Consider the following 27,765-nt stretch of genomic DNA (forward strand, 5'->3'; position numbering starts at 1 on the left):
GGGGGGATGACATAAGATTTCTTGAAGGAGTGATGGGAGGCTGGCATGGTGGGCTTGGAGATAGGCTTGGTTTGGGGGTGTGGTGTACCAAGACCTTTAGATGGTGAGCCTTTGGATACATATCCAAGACCATGAAATCCTAGATTTTTTTGTGCAATAATAGGCTCTCTGATTCCTTGCTCTTGTGGTCCTAAACCTTGACCTTGATAATGCCATCGATTGAGCATTTGAACAAGCTGAGAAAACTTTTTGCTTGCGGAAAATGGTAGAAGTGATTTATTAGGTGTATTGCAATGGGGAGATACTGTTCTTAATTCTTCTGCTGAGAGAGGGCCGCCATGGATGAATGTAAGTGAACCAAGAGGGTAGATTATAGATGGTGGAATAGCTTGGATAGGTGGTAAGATGGAAGCATGGAGTGGAGGAGATGGTAGGATAGGATCTTGATTTAGCTGATGGGATGAAAAGATATCCTGTAGTAGAGGAGGTATGGCTTGAGGTTTTGGAGATGGAGGGGATAGTGACTGCACTTTGGATGGAAGACATGGTACAATGATATCTTCATTTATGCTTTGGGGGATGTCAACATGCTTTTGGGCAGGATCTTGATAGGATTGGTTTGGAGTGGATGGTGCGATAGGAGGTGAAGGGATGGATTCTTCAAAGGCAGCGGATGGATAGATAGGAGATTCAGTAGTGGAGATGGGTGAGTAGAAGATGGATGCATAAGGGTCATTACGAGAGATTTGGGAAATGCTTGGAGGCGATGTGGATAGGATTTGGAGGGATTTGATAGGTGGTGGGATTTTGATGCTTGCGGGAAGTGGAAGGATTTTAAGCAATTTGATGGATGGTATGGGGATGATAGCTATGGGAGATGGAGGTGATATTATAGATGGGGAAACTTCATCATTGACTACTTCACATGGTTGGATTAGATGACATGGCTTATCGACTGTTGGAGGCAACTTTTCTTGTATTTCCTCTAGGAGATTCCTTGGAGACTCGTGTGTCAAAGGTGGAGGTGGATTGACAGGAATAGCTAGTGTGATGGGGGTGGAAGATTGGAAGCTTGGTTGATGGGGTGATGGAGGGGAAGCTGGAATATCGGATGGCATGACTAGATAGTTTGGAATAACTCTTGGATTTTGGGGGATGCTTGGGGGAATGTTTCTAAGGCTTTCAATATACCCGTCATAGTCAACAAGATTTTCATCATCATTGGAATAGGAGGTGGCAGGAGCAAGGACAATGCGACCAAACACATCATGATAGGATTGGTACTTCATGCTTTGATGATGAGTTTGATGGGGATGGGGTCTTGCATATGGATGAACACGAAAGCTCATGGTTGGATTTGGATTAAGTACAAATTTTGGATTGGTTGATGAAAGATTTCCTAGGGAGAGTCAAAGTTGTATGAAATACCTAAGGAGGATTGGCTGGAGATTTTTGGCTTTCTTGTGGGTGGAAGACTTCAAGGGTATGCTGTCAAAAAGTGAGAGTTTTGCTTTCCTATGTGCTGGATTTGGTGGTGGCTGTGTCAACTTGAGGATAGACTAATGATCCTATGGGCATGACACGAGATTGACCACTTGTGGATCCCAACCTTTAGCTCAAGGTGATGAGGGATACAAGTGACAAAGCTGGATTACCCTAGACAATGCTCTGTCAAAGGGATAACCTTGGTGAGATTGGTTGATTGGTAGGATTGATTGGATAGCAAAATCTAACAAAATGACAACAACTCTTTAAAGGCTTGGGTGATTTTGGATTGGGTTGCTAGCTGGCTGGGGGGATGATTTGGATGGACTTTGGATTTGGGATTGTTCTAAGGAAAAGAACTAGATAGATTCGGTTGCAGCAGGGGAGCTTGGATAATTTTCTGATAAGGCAGTGACTACGCTAAGTATGCCTTGAGCTAGGAGATTTCTACTTTTCTGGGATTTCGGCCAAAATTGGCAAACATTCATTCAAAAGCTATGAACAAACAAGCAGACAAAAGTTTTCAGCAAGCACGTCAAACACACCAACATCCTAGGAAGCTTTCTACAAGGATGAAATTTGGTTTAGCTAGGGAGTCCTCGATATACACATGGTACGTGAGGCCCAAATCCGTAGATGAAACCAAAAAGATGTCACACAGCCGAGAGGAGCGGTAACCCACTTCTCCTCTTTCACTTCTCAAGGGTATAAAGTTCCTTGAGGCTTAGCCTGAGTGACAAAAATTTGATCCCAAGAGAGGTGTCTTTGGATTCACCTCCCGATCTTTATACTCTGCCGGAAAGCTGGAGTTGAGGTCATCCCAAGGGGTGATGAAATCCCCAAGCAGGCCTCCTAAAACTAAAAACAAGGTTTTGGATCCTAGTCTTATGCACCCAAGATGGCCTGCAAAGGCAACAAGGGGAGAGAAGATTCAGATGACCTTGGGCTAAAAAGCAGAGTTCTTTTCCAATTGATGATTTAGATTTTGTAAGCTATGATTGAAGACACTTGTGATTATGGCATACAAAGTTCATTCCAACTTGATAGCGTCGTCAGCATAATGGAATTCGAGAGATCGTCAACATAAGAAATGCGAGCGCCATTGAAAATGCGTCAAGACCATGCGATGTTCATTGATTGTTAGGCATTCAAGATTGAGTGTGAGTTTGTTTTAATCATGCATTCATAAAAAAAACAAACTTGATTTTAATCCATGGCACTCAAGAGTGATTTTAGCAACATGCATTCAAAGACAAGTGATTAAACATTCAAGTTTTTTCCTTTGAGCATTCAAGATTGAGATTTTGTGTGTTGTTTTAAGAACTTTGAAGTGCTTTGTTTTAACCTTAGATCATTCAAGATTGTTTTGGACTCAAAAGTGAAAATGACTCTTTGGACTTTGCTTTTCATTCAAGATTTTGTGTGCTAGTTTGCATGTTTTAAGCCCAAAAATGATATTCCTAGATTGTTTTGATGCATGAAAAACCTAAGAAACATTCAAGATTTTGCAATAAGACATTTGTTTGGAACAAATAACAAAGATTTTAGGACAATTTTTGGCAACCATTTAGGACTCTTAGTTTTGATGAGATTTTTTTAAAAGAACTTTAGTGTGCACTTAGTGTTGATTTTGAACCTTTTGAAATGGAAACTTGAAGTTCTTTTTAAATTCCCAAAAATGAATTGTTCCTAATTTTGCATGAATGCATCTAAAACCTTGATGTTGCAAGGATGAAAATGATTAGATTGGTTTAGTTTCACTTGTTAAAAGATTTTTTCTTTTTTGCAAATTTTTAATTTTTCAATGAATTTAAGTATGATTTTGGGGTTCATTTTAAGCACTAAAAAGAAGTGTGTATGATTTTTCTTCCTTAAAAAAAATGGCCAAGATCTCCCACAAGAAGAAGAAGAAGAAGTAGATGGAATAAGAAGAATATAGACAAGAAGAGGAAGAAGAATTTCAAGTGCTTTGTCCACCTATAAGCTTGAAAAATCTGCAAATGCTATGAGATAGACTATGAGTTCCTTTGTCTTCTTCATGCTCATGTGGACCTACAAAACCAATTTATACAATCCTACCAATCACAAAAACAAGAAAAATTAGCCAAAATCAGCAAATGACATACAAAACTTGACTAAAAAAGCTAATGAAGATGACCCATGCGGGGTCCCACCGGGCGTGCCAAAATGTATATGAGAAAATGTTAGTATGCTAATAGAAACCAAATTTAAATAAAGCTTCTACAAACTAAACAAAATTCATAAACTTCAAGATAGACTAAGATGAGCTCTTAATTGAGAATATGAGCCATTAATGGGCTCTCTCAATAAGAAGCTCTCTTGTTGAGTAGCTTTGTCTAAATAGATAGGATGTATGCTCAAGCTTTATGCTTCAAAAAGGGCTTCAATGGATGATTGTGGATTTTTGGTGTGGATAGATGGCTTTAGTATGAATTTGGCTCTCAAAATAGCATTATAACTTTACTTCATGGATTGTGTTATTTTGTAAAGGGGAAGGATCCAATTTATAGGCAAGAGGCTTGAGGGTTTGAGGGCTAAGATGCAAGGATGGGAAAAAGCTTATGGAAGGCTCAGATTGCATGAGAGGAGAGCACATGGATTGTGCTTCCTTATAGCCAATCAAGGAGTGACACATGTCACATGGTGAGAGGATGGAGGAAAGGGGAAGGATGAGTCAACAAAGGAGGCTCAAGGGATAAAATCTTCATAAAGACCCTCATAATGACTTGTAAGAGCAATAAAAGGGCTTGTAAGAGTCATTTATGACCTAGTGGACTTCATAAAGTTTTATGGTTGAGATATTTTGAGGGTGATGAGAGAAAATTCGACTTGGACTTGATTAGGAAGGTTTTAAGCTTGCTTAGGCTTGTGCAAATGATTAGAAGATGGATTAGGATGGTTTAGGATTAGCTTAGGGATAGGCAAGTGGATGGCATTTAATGAGGGTGGGTGAAGGAGGAGATATTTGTTAACTTTGGCTTGGGTTAGTAATTCTTAACCCATGTTTAAGGAATGTGACAAGGTTAGGAGGGGATTAGGATTAGGTTTAAAGACATCTTCTAGAAGAGTCTAGATTTTGGATGAGGATAAAGACTTTCTAGAATAGTCTAGAATTTCCTAGGATGAGGATGAAGACTTTCTAGAAGAGTCTAGAACTTCTTAGGATGAGGATAAATTAGATTTTTAGGAAATAAATAAAGTTTTATTTATTTCAAGGGTTTGGGTTGAGGAGATATTTATTAAAACTTTTTTAATAAACATGAGGATTAATATTTAATTTTAATTAAATATTTTGAGTTGGGATTAGGGGTAGGAAATGATGGGATTAGCCTTTAATCAAAATTAAAGAAGGATTAGAAGATTTTGGAAGAGGTTATTGGTCATAAGGAAATTGGCCAACTTTTGGGAAAAAAATAAATTTTTTATTTATTTTAGGATTTTTGGTCAATTTATTAATTAAATAATTAATAAATAAGGAAATAATGTTTAAATAAGATTTAAACATTTTTGGGAGGGATTCCTTAATTAAATATTTTTAATTAAGATAAAAGGATTTAATGGCATAAAAATTAATTAATTAATTAATTAAATAATTAATTAATTAATAAATGATGATGTCATCAGGAATTTTTCAGAAAATAAAAAATACTTTATTTTCTAAAGGATTTTTAGGTGTCTACAAGTATGTATTAAAATCATCATTTTTTAGGTCCCTCCACATAAATTGTATTAAGTAAACTAATCTTTGTTTCTTACATTAAATCAAAAAGTTTACATTTACAATATCTCAAGTGTTTCATAATTATTATATCAATACAAAACTATCAAAAATTGTAGTGTCAAAAATAGTAGTGTCAAAATTCATAGTGTAAAAATAGTAGTGTCAAAAAATGTAGTGTCAAAAATAGAATAGTTTTTTCTTCATTCTGCTCCTTATTTAGTTTTTTATCTTCATGAATGGCTACTCTTCATGATGTACCTACATTCCAATATCATAAAAAATATTAGTAACTTATTGTATTAAACAAGATAATCATCAATTCACTAAATCATTATGAACAAAAAAACATAAGAAGTAAATATACCTAGTTGAGTGTTCCAGTAGGGTCCTCTCTCTATTTTAGGGTCTCCAATATGGCTTCATGATTAGCATTAGCAATACTAAAAAGTCCTTTTACTTTTGGTCTTCCTTGATGCTTCAAAAAATTCATGCTTGTTGCTATAATAAGATGTAAATATATGAGAATTGTTTTGTGCTTTTGATAGTCTTTGAGTGTAGGAATTCCATTCCTTCTAAGCATGTATGTCCACAACGATGTTCTAGAAACAACAATTGAACTGGTAAGATATGTGAATCCATCATCATTTATGATTGGTTGTGCAAGCTTTTGTTTACCTCTTACACAATGTGCTAACCAATAATCCAATTTCTTATCATTCCCCTATGGTGCAATCAATGCAAAGACATGTCCTAGCAGAAGAAGATCTAATAGATGGTTATGCTAAAGTGAACTTTCTATGTCATCATTTCTAATAGAGGGTATGATAAACAATGGAGTAAGATAATGTGGAGCCCATGTGTCCACCCACTCACTCAACTCACAATGATCCCAATCACACTGAAAATAGCTAAGACAAAAGTAATCTAGTTGTCATGTCCAAATTGTCCATTTACTAGAATCAGAGCTCTAGAATGAATGCATTTTGATGAGTCTCCAACTGTAGCACAATTTTATCTATCACTTATGGACCCTTCCTCAAGCAACCAAAAGAACCTACATACTACTAAATCAAGAGTCCCCCCATGATAATGTTGAACTACAACAATCAACAATGCTATGAGCATCAAGAAGCTCTACTCCTAAAATTTTCAATTGTTCCTTAACTAGAGCTCTCTTTGCGCATGCCTCTACTCCATCATGTTCCCCTTTCCCATGGTTGGACTCAAAAAAACTCCAAATATGAGGCACCCCCCTCTCTATGTACATCCTACGCAACCAATAAAGCATGTGAGCATTCTTGAATTGACCTGTGAAATTATCTGACCAAATGATATGTCTACCCATAACAATGTCATGCTCCTATAAGAAATCAAAATAATTCTTGAAACAATATTCCACAAACTTGTGAGAGTGAGATCTATCATCACTCATATAAAAATGGTAATCTCTAATAATCTTCCAATTATCTTCCGCACTATTAGGGGCATGTCTATATGTTATGTGGAAAAAAATAACAATCTGAATGGAGTTGTAACACTAAGATTGTGACTCATTTTGAGGCTGCAATGTGTAGTTCTTAGAAAAGTAAAAAACTAATATAATAGTGTCAATGGGAAAAGTCTCCTCACACATTCTAAATTATTGATTCAACCACTAAGATCTGTGACTATGCCTTGCATACTTGTAGAAAATATTTGTCTTGAAATCTGAAATAGAACTAGCTGCACTGATTTCTTTTGCAACCAAATCACATCTAGAGCCCTCACCCCCACTCTTTAATGTGTATTTCGTTGTTTCATAGACTATTATTTTTTCTATTATCTTCCCAAGATCTTGTTCACACCCCTAATAAAAACATGTGTCAAACTTGGACAAGCCATCACATTTTGAACACTTCTCATTCAAGAAAGCATTTCTATAAAAGAAACAACCATCAACTCTACAACATAAAATTTGATCTAGCGAGTCTCTTGATGATTTTGGAAGCCCACTAGCACCACAATTCTCCAACATTTCTTTACTATCCAAAGTAAAAAGGATGGAGCATAATAGTTCATGATGCATAGAAAACTTGATATGATATTTGCAACAATATGTATTTGGAATTTTAAGTGGCATAATAAAATGGCTTCAAAGATTAAAAAGCCTTATGTGATATATGCAATCTTGGATGAATCTCTCCAATCCTTTGAACAACATAATTTGACATACCTCCAAATTATGTTTAGGATGTGGTGTGTAGTCTCTGATGCCAATTCTCAACTTTAACACATCTTTAGCATTGGGTGATACTCTTGAGCTAGAGTGCTAAAACTATGTAATTTCTTCTTTCACATCATTAGATAGCTTATTATCAAAATGTGGAAGTCTCCCATCAAAATCCCACATTTCATTTTAAAGAGGATCATCAATTGTCTCTTGTCTACTAAGTTCTCATCTCAAATCAGTATGATTTAGGTTCAAGTCAATACAAGTTTGTCTCATATATCTACCTTTTCTGAAATGATGACTTACCAAAGAAGTTGTAATAAGCTTTCGAGCAGCTCTCTTATCCTTCTCCCTACTAATTTTTCCAATGCTATTGAGAGCACTAAAAAGATTCTTCAGAATAATGTCCAATTTTTTATTGACACGAATCTTCAATTTGGAAAGCATAGGGATCATCTCTTGCATTTTTAATAAGTACATAAAAAGTTTCCATTGCTCCACCACTATCTTATTGTCGAAAAAAATCTTATATAGTCTTGAAGGCCATAATTGAATGGTCTTTTGTGATTTTTTCCCTTCCAAATTGGCAATAATCATTTCATCAATTTCAATTATCCATTTTGGTGTTCTAGGACCTTCATGTCGATTATAATTAGGAGATATGTAATGTTCCTATGCATTTTCATTTTTGACATGGTCAATCATGCAATTTACATTATGAATTGGTAAATTTTCATTCTCCAACTTTTCAATCCTGACATTATCATTATCAATTGGTACATTTTCATTCCCCAACTGGACAGATTTATTATCTAACTCTATAATTTCACCTTTGATCAATACATTGTCAACTTGACTCACATTTAACGTACCTTGTCTCTTCCTTCGATGATTTACCTTGTCTGTTTCCCTATATGTTGCAATGCCTTCATTCGATACCTTCCTTTTGTGTTTAGCCTTTCCACAACTACTGCTCCCCATTCAAAAAACAATATCAGACACCTAATCATACATTACAACAATTTTTTTATCATATGGCCCCCAAGAAATCATTTCTCTCCAAACCTGTAAAAATGGCACCCAAAAAACGTGATTGTTGGATCTGCAGTGATAGAGAATATTTTGGAAAAAAGTATGCCAGTATTTCAGGTACCTGATCCCATATTGGGTATCCAATCCAAAATCAAATACCCGATATGGTATCGAGTACCCAAAATGGATGCCCAAATTTTGTAGGAAATCAAAATTTTGCAAGTGTGGGCAATGTGAACAAATTTGTACATATATATATATATATATATATATATATATATATATATATATATATATATATTTGTATTTTATTAAATATAATAATAATTATTAAATATAAAATATTAATAGATACAATTATTATGATTATGATTATTATTATTATTACCTATAAATATAATATATTAATATGTATGATTATTACATTATATTATTATTAAATATAATATAGTAATATATTATTATTATGACCTATAAATATAATAATTATCATATATATTAATATATATGATTATTATTATTATATTTAATAGGATTTTATATATGACTATTATATTATATATGCTAACCTCTGACCTATTTGGTTCGATCAAATGCATTGAAAGGGGTCATAGGATAACCTATGGCCCCTTTCAACGTATTTCATGACAAAATATGTCCCTAAGGGTCCTAAGAACCCTATGAAACTATTTGGTTCGATCGAATGCGTCGAAAGGGGACATAGGATAACCTGTAACCCCTTCTAATGCATTTCATGACAACATATGTCCCTAGGGGTCTTAAGACCACTAGGGACCCATTTGTTTCGTTAAAATGTGTTGAAAGGGGTCCTATGACCCTTGGGGACCTATTTGGTTCAATTGAATGACTTGAAAGGAGTCATAGGATAACCTATGACCCCTTTTGACATATTTCATGACAACATATGTCCCTAGGGTTCCTAGGACCCCTAGGGAGCTATTTGGTCTGATCGAATGCATTAAATGGGGTCATACGATAACCTACAACCCCTTTCAATGCATTTCATGACAACATAGGTCCCTAGGCTAGGGACCTATTTGGTTTAATCGAATGTGTCAAAAGGTCATAGGATAACCTATGACCCCTTTTGGCATATTTCATGACAACATATGTCCCTAGGGGTCCTAGGACCCCTAGGGACCTATTTGGTTTGTTCAAATGAATTGAAAGGGGTCATAGGATAACCTATGACCCCTTTCAATGCATTTCATGAGAACATATGTCCCTAGGGATCTTAGGACTCCTAGGAACCTATTTGGTCCATTCGAATGCATCGAAAGGGGTCATAGGAAAACTTATAACCCCTTTTGACATATTTCATGACAACATATGTCGCTAGACCCCTAGGGACCTATTTGGTTCAATCAAATGGGTTGAATGACCCCTTTTGATGTATTTCTAGACAACATATGTCCCTCGAGGTCCTAGTACCTCTAGGGACCTATTTGGTTTGTTTGAATGCATCAAAAGGGGTCATATGATAACCCACGATCCCTTTCAAAAAATTCCATGACAAAATATGTCCCTCAGGTCTTAGGACCCCTAGGGACCTATTTGGTTGGTTTGAATGCATTGGAAGGGGTCATAAGATAACCTATGACTCCTTTCGATGTATTTCATGACAACATATGTCCCTAGGGGTCCCTTATGACCCATTTGATTTGATCAAATGGGTTGAAAGGGGTCATAGGGTAACCTATGACCCATTTCAACATATTTCATGACAACATATGTCACTAGGGGTCCTAGGACCCTTATGGACCTATTTGGTTCATTCAAATAGGTCAAAAAGGGTCATAGGATAACCTACGACTCCTTTTGACATATTTCATGACAACATATGTCCCTAGGGGTCCTAGGACCCCTAGGGACATATTTGGTTTGATCAAATGCGTCGAAAAAGATTATAGGATAACCTACAAACCAAATAGGTCCTTAGGGGTCCTATGTTGTCATGAAATACATGTCAAAAGGACTCATTTGGTTTGTAGGTTATCTTATGACCCCTTTCAAACCATTTGATCAAGCCAAATAACTCACTAGGGGTCCTAGGTCCCCTAGGGAAATATGTTGTCATGAAATACGTTGAAAGGGGTCATAGATTATCCTATGACCACTTTCGATTGAATGTGTTAAAAGGGGTCATAAGATAACCTACGACCTCTTTCGACACATTTCATGACAACATATGTCCCTAAGGGACTTAAGACCCCTAGGAACCTATCTGGTTTGTTTGAATACCTCAAAAGGGGTCATAGGTATCCTATGACCCCTTTCGACATATTTCATGATAACATATGTCACTAGGGGTCCTAGGACCCTTAGGGACCTATTTGGTTTATTGAATGACTCAAAAGGGGTCATAGTTCAACTTATTTCATGACAACATAAGTCCCTAGGGGTCCTAGGATTCCTAGGTACCTATTTGATCCAATTGAATGAAAGGTGTCATAGGATAACCTACGACCCCTTTCGATGTATTTCATGACAACATATGTCCCTAGGGACCTATTTGGTTCAATTGAATGCATTGAAAGAGGTCATAGGATAATCTACAACCCTTTTCAACATATTTCATGACAACATATGTCCCTAGGGGTCCTAGGAGCCTTAAAGACCTATTTGGTTCGTTCAAATGTGTCAAAAGGGATCATAGAATAACCTATGACCCCTCTCGATGCATTTCATGACAACATATGTCCCGAGGGGTCTAGGACCCCAAGGACCTATTTGGTTCATTTAAATGCATCGAAAGGGGTCATAAGATAACCTACAACCCCTTTCAATGCATTTCATGACAACATATGTCCTTGAAGGTCCTAGGACCCCTAGGGACCTATTTGGTTGGATCGAACGGGTCGAAAGGGTTCACAGGATAACCTATGACCCCTTTTGACATATTTCATGACAACATATGACCCTAGGGGTTCTAGGACCCCTAGGGACCTATTTGGTTTGTTCAAATGCTTCAAAAGGGATCATAGAATAATCTACGACCCCTTTCAACACATTGTATGACAACATATGTCCCTAGTAGTCCTATAACCCCTAGGGACCTATTTGGTCTATTGAAATAAGTCAAAAGGGGTCATAGGATAACCTATGACCCCTTTCAATGTATTTCATGACAACATATGTCCCTAGGGGTCCTAAGAGCCTTAGGAAACTATTTGATTTGATTGAATGAATTTAATGATGTCATAGGATAACCTTTGACCCCTTTTGATGTATTTCATGACAACATATCTCCCTAGGGGTCCTAGGACCCTTAGGGAATGATTTGGTTTGCTTGAATGCATAGAAAGGTGTCATAGGATAACCTACAACCCCTTTTGATGCATTTCATGACAACATATGTCCCTAGGGGTCTATTTGGTTTCGATCAAATGGGTCGAAAAGGATCATAGGATAACCTATGACCCATTTCAACATATTTCATAACAACATATATCCCTAGGGGTCCTAGGACCCCTAGGGACCTATTTGGTTCGATCAAATGGGTCAAAAGGGGTCATAGGATAACTTATGACCCCTTTCGATGTATTTCATGACATCATATGTCCCTAGGGGTCCTAGGATGCCTAAGGGTCTATTTGGTTTATTTGAATGTATTGAGAGGGGTCATAGGATAACCTGCGACCCCTTTCTATGCATTTCATAACAACATATGTCCCTAAGGGACTCCTAGGGACCTATTTGGTTCAATTGAATGCATCAAAAGGGGTTATAGGATAACCTATGGCCCCTTTCGATGCATCTCTTGATAACATATGTCTGTAGGGGTCCTAGGATCCCTAGGGACCTATTTGGATCAATCAAATGCATCAAAAGGGGTCATAGGAAACCCTATGACCCCTTTTGACATATTTCATGGCAACATATGTCCCTATAGGTCTTAGGACCCCTAGGGATCTATTTGGTTCATTTGAATGCATCGAAAGGGGTTATAGAATAACTTATGACCCCTTTTGATGTATTTCATGATACCATATGTCTCTAGGGGTTTTAGGACCCCTAGGGACCTATTTGGTTTGATCGAATGGGTCAAAAGGGGTCATAGGATATGACCTCTTTTGACATATTTCATGACAAGATATGTCACTAGGGGTCCTAAGATGCCTAGGTATGTATTGGGTTCGATCAAATGGGTTGAATAGGGTCATAGGATAACTGACAACCCCTTTTGACGTATTTCATGACAACATACCTATTTGGTTTGATCAAATACATCGAAAGGGGTCATAAGATAACTTATGACCCCTTTCGACATATTTCATAGGACCTATTTGGTTTGTTCAAATGTGTTAAAAGGAGAAATAGGATAACCTATGACCCTATCAATGTATTTCATGACAACATATGTCCCTAGGGGTCCTAGGACCCTTAGGGACCTATTTGGTTCGATCGAATGGGTCAAAAGGGGTCATAGGATAACCTACAACCCGTTTCGACATATTTCATGACAACATATGTGCCTAGGTGTCCTAGGACCCCTAGTGACCTATTTGGTTCAATCGAATGTGTCAAAAGGGGTCATATGATAACCTATGACCTCTTTCAATGCATTTCATGACAACATATGTCCCTATTTGGTTCATTTGAATGCATCGAAAGGGGTGATAGGATAACCTATGACCCCTTTTGATGCATTTCATGACAACTTATGTTCCTAGGGAGTTATTTGGTTCGATTGATTGCATCGAAAGGTGTCATAGGATAAACTAGGACCACTCTTGATGAATTTCATGACAACATATGTCCTTAGGAGTCCTAGGAACCCTAGGGACCTATTTGTTTCAATTGATTGAGTTGAAAGGTGTCATAGGATAACCAATGACCCCTTTTGATGCATTTCATGACAACATATGTTCCTATGGGTCCTTACAACCCTATGGACCTATTTGGTTCATTTAAATGTGTCGAGAGGTGTCATAGGATAACCTACAACCCCTTTTGATGCATTTCATGACAACATATGTCCCTAGGGGTCTTAGGATCCATAAGGACCTATTTGGTTCGATCAAATGGGTCGAAAGTGGTAATAGGATAATCTATGATGCCTTTCGATGTATTTCATGAGAAAATTATATTATATAATAATATAATACTAATATATTACTAGATTATATAACAATAATAATCATATATATTACTATATTTTATATTTAATAATAATAATAATCATATAATATTACTATATATATTTAATAATAATAATGATATATATTACTATATTATATTTAGTAATAATAACAATCAATTTTATTACTATATTATATTTAATATTAATCATGTATATTGCTATATATAATAATAATCATATATAATAATAATAATGCCCACACTTCCCAAATTTTGGTTTCCCTCCAAAATTTGGGCTATGAATGTTTGAAACAATTTTGGTTGTCACTTTTTGTATACTCGATTAGGCTTGGTATTTACCAGACTTGTTTGGTCAACTCAATAAATGTGTTTGAGATAGGTTTCAATGACATTCAGACTTTGAGTAGCCAGCTGACAATATTATTTTCATTCAAATTCAGTGAAAGAAAAAGGGTTTTTTTATAACACTCTCAAGATTCCATCAATATAATTTTCACCACATTCTAAGTTCAATAAGTATTTGTTAGTTAATTTTTAATGAAGATGTCTGTAAAGTGTTGATTGACATACTGATTGAAAAATAGTTATAACTTTCAAATGGTATAACATTTTTGAAATCTAAAAGTTGCTTCACATTCTATGCTTTGCCTAGTATAAATGAGAAAAAAATATTAATTTGGTAAAATTTTCAATTAGTTAAGGTGGTTAGACATAGGAGTTTTTTAATTCTGGAAAAGATATAGTAGAAAATTCATATTTAATTATTTATTTAGAATAAAAATACCCAAAAATATGCATCACATCTGACCATGAGTCTACTTTTTTAATCTACAATTATACTAAAAAATATTATCATTTGATTTTGATTAAGCTGGTCAAACATACGCCTACTTTTTATTTTAGCCTTAAAATTTTTATAGTACTACATTAAAATTCAAAATTTTGAAAAATCAAATTATTTTTTCTCTAGATAAGGCCTAGTAGTTTAGAAATTACATTCAATTTTCTACAAATTATTTTCTTACAACTTTTTGATATAAAACCCATAACTACTTAAAAATTATGTGTCAACATAACCTCGATTTGTTGGTTTTTCATTGCCACTTAAGGCCATAGTTTGGTTGAACATGATCTTGCACAAACCTAATTGAAGTACGAATTATCTGATTGGATTTGTATGTTACAATTGAAAATAGATAATTATTTATATGACAACTTTTATTTAAAAAAAAACCTAAAGGATGACTTGAGTTTTGATTGAAACTACATTACATAGTTTTGATAGAAACTACCTAGTTAGGTTTTGTCCTACCTAGGTAGTTTTGATCGAAACTACCTAGGGTTAGTTAACCACACGTATGACCCAATTTCTTAGTTTCAATAGAAACTAGAAGATTTTATTTCTATTGAAACTAATGTTTATAGTTTTGATAGAAACTTAGTTTCTATCGAAACTAGGTAATTACAGGGCTTCCCAAATGTAAGAAGATTTCTAGTGTTTTCATGACTTCTAGGCACAATTACTAGGTTCAGATGGAGCAGTGAAGACCTCTCTATTGGATGCTCATGGAAAAATAGTAACTAAGAGATTTTTTTTTTTTGAAAAATAGCTATAGTCTCCATATTTGAGTCCTCTTTCATTTTTTATTTTTTTGAAATTAGGTACAAATATATAATAAGTTACATGTGTCAAAAGCCACATATGTCCAAATTAGTGTTATGTCAACTTTAGACTATGATAAAATATAAAATACTAAGCATAAAGACATCAAACCACCTCCAAAATTTTGGTATGGATGTTAGCAAACTAAATTTGAAAGAATCAAATTGATATTTATTTTAGAAAAAAAGTTATGTGTGTCAAAAGTAGTGTCACTCTTTCAAAATAAGGTTTTTGATAACATACCAATTTTCATGGGAGAAAAAATAATTCAAAAAATTCAATTAAAGAAAAATAAAAAAATTATATTTAGAATCTAGATAGAAAATCCTTAAAAGCTCTAGTTTACTTCATATTCATAATCCTAACCGTTTAATAAAAATTTGCATTTGAAAGTTAAAGTTTTCTATAAAAAAATCATAGTTCAGTGTTAGTTTAGGCAAAAAAGTGTAACCCACTATTGTGGGTTCACCCACTGTAGATCCGGTCAGAACATTTTCATTTGGACCATCTCTGACTGTATTGAATCTAGTCAAATCGATAAAGTTGGTTGCTAGGATGACATAGATCCATGCATTCACCCCTAAAAGATATTTTTTAATTCCAAATTGGAGGGGCCCCAGTCACGTAAGAAGATAATTAGCAAGCTTAATGAGGCTATTAATATTGAATCTGATATTTCTGAGAATACTAATCTAGGTGAACATGCTATTGTGGGAAACATGAACTTAAGGGACAGTGGTGGGGGATGTCTACTTGCATGCAACCCCATCATGCTAAGAAAAAGGTGTGTCATGTGGGGATATGCCCAACCCCCAACCCCACCCCGCTCCCTTGATTGGGGTCCTTATGATTAGTTTTGATGGATCTGTTAAATGGGGTTGATGTTGCACCAAAAGAACAATCTATCAGTGGCCAATACAACCACTAAACTTTATAGAACACAAGAGGTAGTTAAGCCCTTGTCACGAATCCCAAGGGGAACACATAACATTTTTCCAATAATTTCCCCCTCAACATTACTTGAGGGTCTAAGGATTCAAACTTGTGACCTTGCTTTGATACAACTTGTTAAAGTGGGGTTTCTGTTTCACCAAAAGACCAATCTACCAGTGCCTGATGCAACCACTTAACTTATAAAACATAGGAGACAATTAAGCCCTTGTCATGAATCCTGAGGGGAGTGTTGAATATTTTCCAATAGGGTATGAAAGGCTTGGATATCTCCTTTTGGGACTTTTTAACCTTGAGATGCATCAACATTATTGGTAGGGGTCATGATGGGGATTCTGTTTTTTTTTTCTTCTCTATGTAGAACATCTTGTATACTAAAAGTTTGATGGAGGCCACGATTCTTAAAGTGACTATTGAGAGAGGACACTTTTTAGGTTGAAGGAGGATTATTTGTGAGTTGGTGTGGATGTTGAATACTGAGAGTTTTGATAATGTAAATTAGTAGTTGGCTTTAGTGGGTAAACATGCTCTAACTCTTTGTAGCTCCTTGGAGTCTAACTCTTTCTACTATGTTTCTAGCAAATGGAACAAAGTGGCAGAATGATTAGAAAGTAGGCTTCTCAGAATATTGATGGGTGGGATATTGATGGGAGGGATGGTACTTGTCTTGGTAATTTGGAGACTCTGGAGAGGTTATTGGTGGAAGATTGGATTAGGTAGTGTAGTTACTTATTCTTTCTCTGGTGAACCTTGTCTTCCTATCTTGTGGGTTGATTGCCTCTTCATTGTATATAGGTCATGATTGGATAAAGCTTTATCCCCTTTTCAAAAAAAGTATTATTATAAGGTGTTATCTTATACGTGATAGTTTACTTTATTTTGGTGTATACTGAATATGAGGACATATTGAGCCACATACATCTCTTATGTCACGTGGGATATATCTTTTGCAATATTTGTGTTTTATTATTATATATGAGTTCTAACCTATGGTATCAAAGCTACAATTTAGGTGAGAAAAGACATGATCATTTTCCCATTTTTGGTGAGGACCATTTTTTAAACAACAACTATTTATGAGATAGTAGACGGAGATCCAAAATGAGTGATCCTACCTCTCACTTTGTTGTGCTTAATATGTTTTTATAACTTACTATTAAAAATTAAAGACTATATAAAATGTTTTCTCTATTAAGTAACAAACACTTTATAAATCTAAGATACATTTCAAAACATATTTTCATTAATTAAACAATTCAATGTAATATTTTTTTCCAACCCCTAAATAATTATTTCTTTTAAATGTAAAATGCTCTATGTTCAAACCAAGAATTAAAGCATACATCTATATCTTATCAAAATACAAACCAATCAAGACTATGCCTTAGAATCAAATGACCAAAACCTGAGGGAAAAATAGTACATAAATATCTGTCAACAAAGGAATATTGTAGATAATAGTCAATTACAATTTTTCCACAGTGGCTGTGGAAACAAAGGATGAAATTTAAAACTTCTACAATAGATGACAGACTTTTGTCATTGCCACCATGAACAACGAATCAAAATTTATTGAAAACTATTGGATTATTGCAAAACCCCTTGTGGAGATGAGAAACTCTCACTGCTTCAACCATGAAGAAATAATCATAACATACTTTAGCCTTAAGTCAAAATATTGTAGTCAAAAAGATATTCATCTGCATGTGAATTTAGCATGTTGGAAGATCCGGTGGAGGAGGTAATATAGATTGTTCGGGCCCATTTCCATTCTCTACCACAAATGCCATCTTTAGTCCCCACGTTGTGTGCACTTCTAGATGACAATGCATGAACCACACTCCTGTACATCAATTATTCATGAGAACAAATCAAATCAGAATTATCAAAATTGTTATTTTATCTTCTGCAAATTGTTCTTTTATCTTGGTGTTTGGTCATTTTTATATTAAGTTTCAAATCACAATAATTATAGTTAAATCTGTAATTTGTAATTTCAATTAGATAATGTTTTAGTAGAAAAAATTATCTAGTCTATTATTATAATATTAGAGAGTTATGATTAAGATAATTAAAAATATTTGACTTTCTGAATCATGAACGGAGTGAGATGAGAAATCTTTAAAAGCTAGTTCTTTATTATTCTAATTGTAGATTATAGTGTGATCTTTCATGTTCATACAGAAATTCTAATAATGAATATTATTATGGATTGTGCAAATGTAATATCATTAGCTAATTATCTATTTTTTGAATGATAGAGAGCTAGATTGATGTGGTCCATTATAAGAATAATAGAGGGTTGGAGTAAAATATCTAGCTCATCATTACTATCACAAAACAATCTAGCTCCTTATTTGTATGATGGATTATGAGAGTTATCTATTATCTTAATGGTAGATCATGGAGAATGACAGTAGGAATTGTTGAAAAACTCTTAACACAGTCAAATTTAAAGATAACAATAAATAGTATTATGAATTGTAAAAACTTAATATCATTAATTGTAAATACCAGATTTTATTAATCCTTACCTTCTTATTACTACTTTATGTTACTTATAATTATGTTTTCATATCTTTTATCAAGCTGTTATATCATAGTTTTCATGTTCCAACTATTCAAAAAGCAAAATTATTAGTGGTTTAATCAGATTGTATGTGAAGATTAAATTTAGTTAAACTATATGAGTAGTGGACAGGCTTAAATATCATATATTAAGATTTGATTGGTTTAGGTAAATTATTATAAATTATATAAGTAGCTTAAGAAATCAAGGCTAAATGATATTTAATCTATAACAAATAATACCGTTAAAAATAAAAGAAAAGTTATCATCAAGATAATTGAATAAAAACATTTTTACTAAATTTTTTGACTTTTGATTTTTTTGGAATTTGAACTGTTTATATCTGTAATTATTTTAAAAAGAATATTGCTACATCCTATTAAGAATATATATTTTTTTAATAATTTTTTAATCCAATTGTTTATGGCCAATTTCATGCTGGCAAGATAAAGGTCAAACTTAGTTAAAACTACAAGAAGCTGTTTATGACCTATTTCATGTTTAATCAGAAGATGAAGGTCAAAGTTGGTTAAACTAAAACAAGTATTTCATGGTTTAATCAGACTACTGAAGATAAAGGTCAAAGTCAGTTAAATTATAACAAGCTGTTTATAGTTAATTTCATGTTTTAATCAGACTGCATTATTTTTCTTCGAGATAGAATGCACTTTTGATCAAAATTAAAAAAATCCAAAATGTATTTTTTTTTCTTTTCATTATCTGTATGTTTTATAATCGGAAACAGCAAAACATTTAAGAAAAAATCACTGTATTTTCAGAAATCTGAAGATTTGTTTTTAGACTTTTCAGTACATTCTGTCTGAAACATTTTTTTAGATTCCATTATAGCATCAACTTTTTTGGTCAAACTATCTTAAAGTGAACTATTAGTTTTGAGGAGTTTATAGAGTGTAACCTGTAGAAATCTACTGAGACTAGTATAAATTATAAAAAATAAAATTTATTTCAATAGATCTTATGATTTAATGCAATATGAATCATTTGAACAAATCAGTTTAGACCAAAATAAATAATACAATGAAAAGAGAAAAAAATCTATACCCACCTGGATTATCTGCTCTGAATCGAATAGCAGTCCACCCACCAGTTGGCACTCCCACTGTATTACGCTCTGGAGGATCCACCAAATTGAAACTAGCTGGATCAGTCTTAGGGTTATAATTACCAAACCCTGTTCCAACAATGAAGAAATTGAAACCATGGAGATGAACTGGATGGTTATCCACCGTCAAGAAACTCGTGTCCTGAAGAATTAACTGCACTGTTGAATTGTATGTTAAACTAGTCGCTCTCGTTCCTTTCGATGTGAATAGATTCTTTGGCGGTGTCCCCGTGTAATTGAAAGGAGTGGGAGGATTATCAGGGAAATCTTTGGTAAAAACACCGCTGATGTTGTTAACATGTGCTTGCAGAAGAGCAATTGTGGGCATGACAAAGCTCACATTGTTTATTGAAGCAGCTGCACGGCTGCCATTAACACAAGTCGAGCATGTATCCAATGCAAGCCCCACTGTAAAAAAGAGATTGCGGTCTACTGTCTGTGGGACTTTTGCAGGGTATTCAGGGGAGTTTAGGCTTTTGATTGAGCTGCTGAAGTTTGTATAGAAAGCAGTGTCATTTATTTTGGGGATTACGGGCATTATGATGTTGGATGTATTGGGTGTTTCAATGTATTGGATTATTCCTGCTGTGGTCAAGTTATCGACTGTAATGGGGGCATCCATGAATGCTCTGACTGTCATGAAATATCTCCCTGTTTTCTTGCTTGTGTCAAGGAGGACATTTGTTGTCTGACCAGGGGAAATGGCTATGGCCTTGGTTTCGAACGGCTTTGTGTAAACTGCATCGACTTCTACCACTTTTAGGTGATGGTTTCCTATGCTGAAGAAGACTTGATCATTAAGCGCAGCGTTGATTATTCTAAGAAGGTAGGTTTTGTCGGGCTCTACAGCCAGAGCATAAGTATCTGCAAGCCAATCAAACATATATAACAGCAATCAGGACCAACAATTTTTTTCTTCTTCTGATTTTAGTTCTAGATTGAAATAAAAGTAAGTTCTTATTAGGATAATGTGATGGTTATGTTGTTGTATTGTTCTTTTTATTAAGATTCAGATTCAAGAAGTTGTTGAAAATTCTAATTATCTATATATCTAGATCGAAAGTATTTATCTCTGTTTTAGAAAAAATTCATTAAAAAGATTATTTAAGAATAAGATTAAAGAGTTCTATTGCTGTGTATCAACTGATCTAGCAAAGTAATCATTTTAAAAAGTATGATTGAAATGAAATTAAAATAATAAATAGAAACAGTTAAATCACATACATCTTTACTATTCAGAAGTCAAAATAATAAGTAGAAGCAGCTAAATCACATACAAAAACAAAAACAAAACGGCAGTTATATAATGGTTGCTGGTGCTCTTCCCCTAAAATGACATAACCACAAAGTCTAATAATATCAAAGTCCAAATAAAAGAGGGAAATATGATTAAACAGCTAATACTCAGCATTAGGTGGATCTTTATCATCGAGATTTTCACCCAAAGCATCAATAGAGACAATGACATCAAGAACTTCCCATCAGAAGTATTTACTTCTATTTTTTAAAAAGATTTAAATAAAAATAGAGCAATACTCATTGAAAAAACGAGATGCCACAAAGCCTAATAAGATCAAGTTCAAGTATAAGAAGAAATAAATCAATATGATTCAACAAATAATACTTATTATGAAGTAGATCATTTTTTGTTGGAGGTTCAGAATCTTTTAGACTAAGAGCCAAGGACTGTGGGATATCCAAAATCTGTTTGATCCCTCATTTCTTATTCTGTTATCTAAAATGACACACCTACCAAAGTCTAATAATATCAAGTCCAAATAAAAGGGGAAAGTATGATTAAACAGCTAATACTCTGCATTAGGTGGATCTTTATAATCAAAATTTTCACCTAAAACATCAGCAGAGATAGTGACATCAACGACTTCCTATCAAAAGTATTCATCCCTGTTTTTTTAAAGATTGAAATAAAAATAGAACAATACTCCTTGAAAAAAAAAAGTATGCCACAAAGTGTAATAAGATCAGAGTTCAAAAGAAATAAACTAATAAATAGCTAATATTCAGAACCTCTTCAGATAAGAACCAAGGATTGTGGATATCCAAAATCTATCTGATTCCTTATTTCTTATGATGTTGGAACTTTTGCACTTAATAAGACTTAACCCGTGATAGATCTTTAACATCAGAACTTTCATTCAAAAGATTAATAAAAATAATAATAATATAACATACTCTCAACTAGTAAATGAATGTGCCTTCTTCCTCAAAAGTGTCTACACAGGTTGTTGGGTGCTATAGGAAGAGGAAGGGAATTTAGGCATTTCTATGTCAACCAGTTTTCTTAACAGACAAACATGAATACAATCAGAATTTTAACAAGTATTTCATAAATCTGAAAGGACCCTGTTGACATATGGGATAAATCGAATAACTTAGATTCTCCTTGTCCCCATTGACTATTGCTCTCGCTGCCAAACAGCTCTATTCATGTTTTTATATTTCAGACTATAATTCTGAATGAGCTTTAAAGACATGACTAATTCTTCACCAACTTTTTGCCTTACGAATATATATAACACTATTATTTAGATGATAATATTGATGTCTATTGAAAAAAGGGGTTGTAATATTAAGAAAGATGAAGAATTGTTGCCTTTAGTGGAGCAATTGAAGAGAGGCCCTGGTTTCCCATTAATGGTGTGAGCATTTGATGTATTGGGGGCTCCTCCTGATTTCATAGCCTGATTTACTACAGCTTCTGTGTCTGCATTCCACCATTCCCCTGCACCATGAAATCAAATTATACAAAATTAAAAGAAAACCATACAAAATTTCATAGTTCATCCTGTTATGATACAGTTCAATTCAGACAAATTAATTTCATTAGAAGATATATTTCATGAATTTGTTTTGAGACTCATAACAGATAGACAAGAGCAAGTCACCATACAAAGAAAAGGTTTGGTATTATGGTTGGAGGAAAAGTATGTTTGAAAATACGAACACTTCACGTTAAATAATTACAGATCACATCTAGTGGGTCCTATTTAAATTGCTTATGCCGTGTTACCATAAATGTGTAAAGCCTTAATTCTAACTAAACTTAAAAGATTAGGTTCGCTTACTAAATATATGTTTAATTTTTCACATAAAGAAACTATTACTGATACCCAACAACACAAACATTTCAACGAATTAAATGATGATCATATTCTTAGACGTTGAGGATTACATTGCATTGCATCATACCTGAAATTATTAGTTACAATTTTATAAAAGTGTTCGTCCGAAAGCATCATTGACCGGCAAAGATCAAATAACTCACCATGGATATTACATCTACATTACTAGTATATATATATATATATATAATAACGTTAAATGAGTCATAAAATACATCGATTTGTGTGTAAGAAAGTAAATAAAAATCTTTTTACAATCATCTTGTTTCATTTTGATTATAGATCATACAGTATGATTCTAAATGTTAAGAATGAAAAATTACACAGAGTTTAATTCAGAAAGACAATTATCTAATTTGATGAACTCTGAAAACTATATAAATCTTAACGTTGTACAACTTAAAACAGAATGAAACTTATAGAACTAATTTGCATATCTTATGTGATCTATAACAAAAATGAAAAATGATTGAATCTGTTTAAAACACCAAAACTAAGCAGTGCCTAAGCTATATTATGATAAGATATCTATACTTATGGGTCAAACATAAAATTAGAAGACAGAGATTTGTCTTTATATTAAAGTCTACTAAATTTTTAAATTAATATCTTTATATAATTTTTGCAAATAGCTAGTATATGATTCTAAGAGATGTTGCAGTTACTCTATAATATATCCACCAACTTCCAGTGTGACTTTGAAGAATTGAACCTAGATTAAGGTTATGATGATGTTGGTGAACATGTTAATTAGCATCTTAATATAAACTCAAAGTGATGGTTTGTCCACAAAATTCTTAAAACTAAGATGGGTAGTCCAACATGCTTCATATAATTGAATTTATATTATTATTATTAGTTTACTATTGTTTACTTGACTTTATTCTTGCATCTCTTCTTATCTTTGGATAAAATTTGACAGTCAATCTAGGATTCTAAGAGATGCATCAACTAGTCTACCATATCCACCAGCCACCAATATAATATGGAAATACCAAACTTAGTTTAGATCTTGGTTCCACATGTAGATTTTGGCTTGTGAAATATCAAAATATGAAGATGTTGGGAGGCTTTCTAATCAAAATTTCACCCAGATGCAGAGTTGTGGTGAGTCTATGGAAATCAAATTTCTAAAAGCTTGACAATTAGTCTAACACATTGTATACAATTGAATTTTTACATTAAGTTGTATGAATTATTAAAGTTATATTTAATACTATTGATTTAGAATTTTAATACTTAATGTGTCATTGTTCTTATCCTTACACAAAATTTGAACTATTCAAATTTTATGAAAAATAAAACAATACAAATAATATTTAAATAATAACAATAAGTATAAATCTAGTGTTATTTCTGTAGTAAAATCTCCTACTCATTGTCGAATACGCAAAGAGTCAATACTCTAAATGTGTAAGATTCTTGAAAAACAGTAAGCATCACAACATAAGTTATATCAAGCTAAGCTCACCTAGAACCAGGGTGACTTCCTTGTGAGGCTTGGGGAAAGGATATGGCACATGTTTCTTTGGCAAGATGACAATGGGGCCATGCAGAGTTGCACGTAGCCACAAAATATGGGCATGATAGAATAGTGTGCCTCTTTGTCCAGTGATTGTAAAGTTGTATACAAAGCTTTGGCGAGTCTGAATAGGGCACTGTGTGATATATGCAGGCCCATCAGACCAACCAGTCCTTAACTGCCTGATTCCATGCCTGCTCAAATATAAAACCAAACTCAATTATGGGTCTAAAATCATGAAAAAAACAAGACTGTTTATTTAGATTTTTCTGAAGGAATCATAACTATTCAAAAGCTTCCCAGTGTAACAATTTTTACCAGTGTATGGTGACATTGTACTTCACATGGTTGGTAACATTCACTAGCACTGTGTCACCCTCTCTTGCATATATAGTTGGTCCTGGATACTTCCCATTCACTGTTACTATGGGCTTTGTATGGCATAAACGTGTATAGTTCTTGAGTCTTATCTGAATCATAGAACAAAAAATAGCAAGAACTCATGAAAAACTAATGTTGAAACATATGTGACGTTCTTCTTTATTGTCACACTTTGTAAAGATGGATCACTGAATGTAATCTGAAACATTGATGATAAAAAACATACACAATTGAATCTAGAAATAAAATTTCATTACAACTGAATAAATTCACACCAACTTACAGTAAAATTGTAATGCCTTGTTTTTGCCTCAACAGTAAGAGACAGCAGGACAATCATGACAAAGCAGAGCATCATGGTGTTTGAGAGTACTGCCATTGTTTGATTTTCCTTGGTAGACAAAATATGTATGCTTAGCTATTGAAGATGCAATGCTTACATCTCTGACAACCCATATTTATACAATGTCAAGACATTTGATAGTTGTTCTTTTTGAGAAACTTCCAAAGGTAATATCTGAGTTGGTATAATGTTAAAAGATTACTTTAGTCTCACACCTGATCTAAGTCACCCCATGTTTTAAATTCGAGTTTTTGTTTTTTTCTATAAAATGCAAAAAGTTAGATTTTGAACTAACTCCATCGAGCTTTGGTGGTTTAGTTATTTGCATTGTAAGATACGAAAACACTCAAAGAGTAGAGTTTGGTGAGTCCAAAACGTGGCATGCCTAAGGGGGTCGAATGAGATGACATGTATCCTAAGAATATGCTCTTACTGAGGGAAAAAGGACTTAAAAAGCTTTTTTTCTTATTAGGTGAACTAAGTCATCTGGTTCAGTTATTCTATCCTTGTTCAATAAGGTATGGGGTTTATGACAGGGTAATGTAGACAGGGGATTAGACTTGGAGAAATTATTTGGCCTCTTTGGACAGGGAAGTGTGATTAAGAATGATACTGCCAAATTTGTTATACGGTTGGTGGCCATGAACAAGTATTTACCAACCTTGGCTACGCCCCACAAGATTAATTGAGTAATCTAGTATGATTTCTTCTGGGAGGATATGCATTTTAGTAATGCGTCTATTTAAAAGTTAATTCGGATTTCTCTGATGTAAAGGACACTGCTAAACTCCTGACATAATGTACTATTGACCAAAAATAATTCTTTTCCTTTTTTGCATTTTGATATAAAAGCAGTAGCTAACCTCTCACAGAGTGTACCCTTGACCAAAAATAATTCGCTGCATTTTTGCAGGTTGATGTAAAGGACGCAGCTAAGCTCCCGACAAAATATATCCTTATCAAAAATAAAAAAATTAGCTGCATTTTCTAGATCTGAGAAACAAAAAAGTACAGTATTTTTGTCTTATGTACATTTTTGTGAGGAGCTTAGCCATGCCCTTTACATCAGCAGGTCGGGAATAACCTTCAAATAGACACATTATTAAAATACACATCCTCACAAAAGAAATTATACTTACTAAATTTAAAATATGTCTATATATATATTTATAAATTAATAGAATTTAAACACTTTGAATAGAAAATACAATGTGCCATTTTGCCTGCTATGCAAGGTTGGCTTTGTTATTATATGAGTTGTCAATGCATTGAATACAGTTTTAAATAGCCATCTTGTATTTAATATGATGAATATGATCTATCTGTTTTTGGTTCACCAAATAACAAAATATTTGTCTGTATAATCATCCTCTTAAAATCATATCTTTATTATCAGTAGATCCTGTTGCAGTAGGTCTATGATTAAACATTAAGATGGATATATTTTATTGTGGGTATTAATTGTTTTATAATTGGAGAGTGAAACAATGTTCACAGACATGATGAAAACCAGACAACAGCCTCAACATACTTAATATTCTTGTCTGTTATTATACTCCTCTAGCGTTTGTCCATGGGTAGAAACACAGTTCCTCCCCGTGCTAGAGAGGTACATTTATTCTTTCATATGCTGGTTTTTTGTGGGGGCCTTAGAGAACTGTGTCGAATCTCTGAATCCAATTGACTTGACTAGCTATTTAATATGATAAGTGATAAATAAGTATCTGATTTATTTTTGCAGATAATAGTACCATAACATGGATTAGAGAGCCAATGAAACAAATTCATGTCTTCTCAGCTAACAAAAGGTGAAGATGATTAGTCTACGTTGATAAGTGGTCTAAGGTGAAAAGTCTCATAGTATGTCATTTTTCCTCTATTTGATTGGGTCTACCTTGCCTAGAAGTTCTTTGTGACAATTTTTTATTTTTTTATTTTTGGAAAATGACAGGATCATCATTATATCTTAGACTTTCTTCTTATATTTTTATTAAATTATTATTTATGGTAGATATGTAGGTGTGAAGTCATTTATCTCCATATGAAGTTTAAATAAATAAAATTCAATTGGCATTTTTCTTTTGGTTATAATGAGTTGATGTGACATTCAATTGTGTGTATTTATGTTCATGGAATCATTGCTAAAAGGTCCAATGAAGTGTCATCCTACCATACAAGCAAACAATTATAATTACAACTTAATGGAACAACAAATTTCAATCTACCATCATTAGCTTCCAAAATATTAGAGTAGTATTTACAATAAAAATTAGAGTACATTGCAATACAATGCCATGCTCCACCTATTTTTTCATTTCTTTACTACCTTTTTAGAATTATTTGAGGATATGTGTATCCATTCTTAGTCATAGGGGTAATCTCAAGTAACCTCAAGATGATGCAATTTGAATGCTAAATGAAATTTGTAATAAACTAGATGTGTCATTGAATCTTTCAAATCAAATATAATGATGATGG

General features: G+C 33.8%; 1 protein-coding gene across 1 annotated transcript; it reads right to left on the minus strand.

The window, feature by feature from the left end:
• Positions 1-17,612: 17,612 nt before the first annotated feature.
• Positions 17,613-25,375, minus strand: LOC149560255 (laccase-11-like). Its single transcript, XM_089824569.1, has 6 exons — positions 25,228-25,375; positions 24,882-25,033; positions 24,513-24,757; positions 22,513-22,641; positions 19,842-20,762; positions 17,613-18,049 (listed from the first exon to the last, which is right to left on the minus strand). Exons 1-6 carry the CDS (start codon positions 25,321-25,323, stop codon positions 17,919-17,921), a joined length of 1,674 nt encoding a protein of 557 aa, XP_089680695.1. The 5' UTR covers positions 25,324-25,375; the 3' UTR covers positions 17,613-17,918.
• Between the last annotated feature and the right edge of the window lie 2,390 nt (positions 25,376-27,765).

The sequence above is a fragment of the Cupressus sempervirens genome, chromosome 4, assembly GCF_028749045.1.
Source record: "Cupressus sempervirens isolate cs-2001-9-10 chromosome 4, ASM2874904v1, whole genome shotgun sequence".
Classification (NCBI taxonomy): Eukaryota; Viridiplantae; Streptophyta; class Pinopsida; order Cupressales; family Cupressaceae; genus Cupressus; species Cupressus sempervirens.

Bases quoted from the DNA above. Each gene is read 5' to 3' on its own strand.
- LOC149560255 (XM_089824569.1), bottom strand. From the start codon at position 25,323: ATGGCAGTACTCTCAAACACCATGATGCTCTGCTTTGTCATGATTGTC. The intron at 25,034-25,227 runs GTAAGTTGGTGT...TCTATGATTCAG, and splicing joins CAAGGCATTACAATTTTACT to ATAAGACTCAAGAACTATAC. The intron at 24,758-24,881 runs GTAAAAATTGTT...ATATTTGAGCAG, and splicing joins TACAATGTCACCATACACTG to GCATGGAATCAGGCAGTTAA.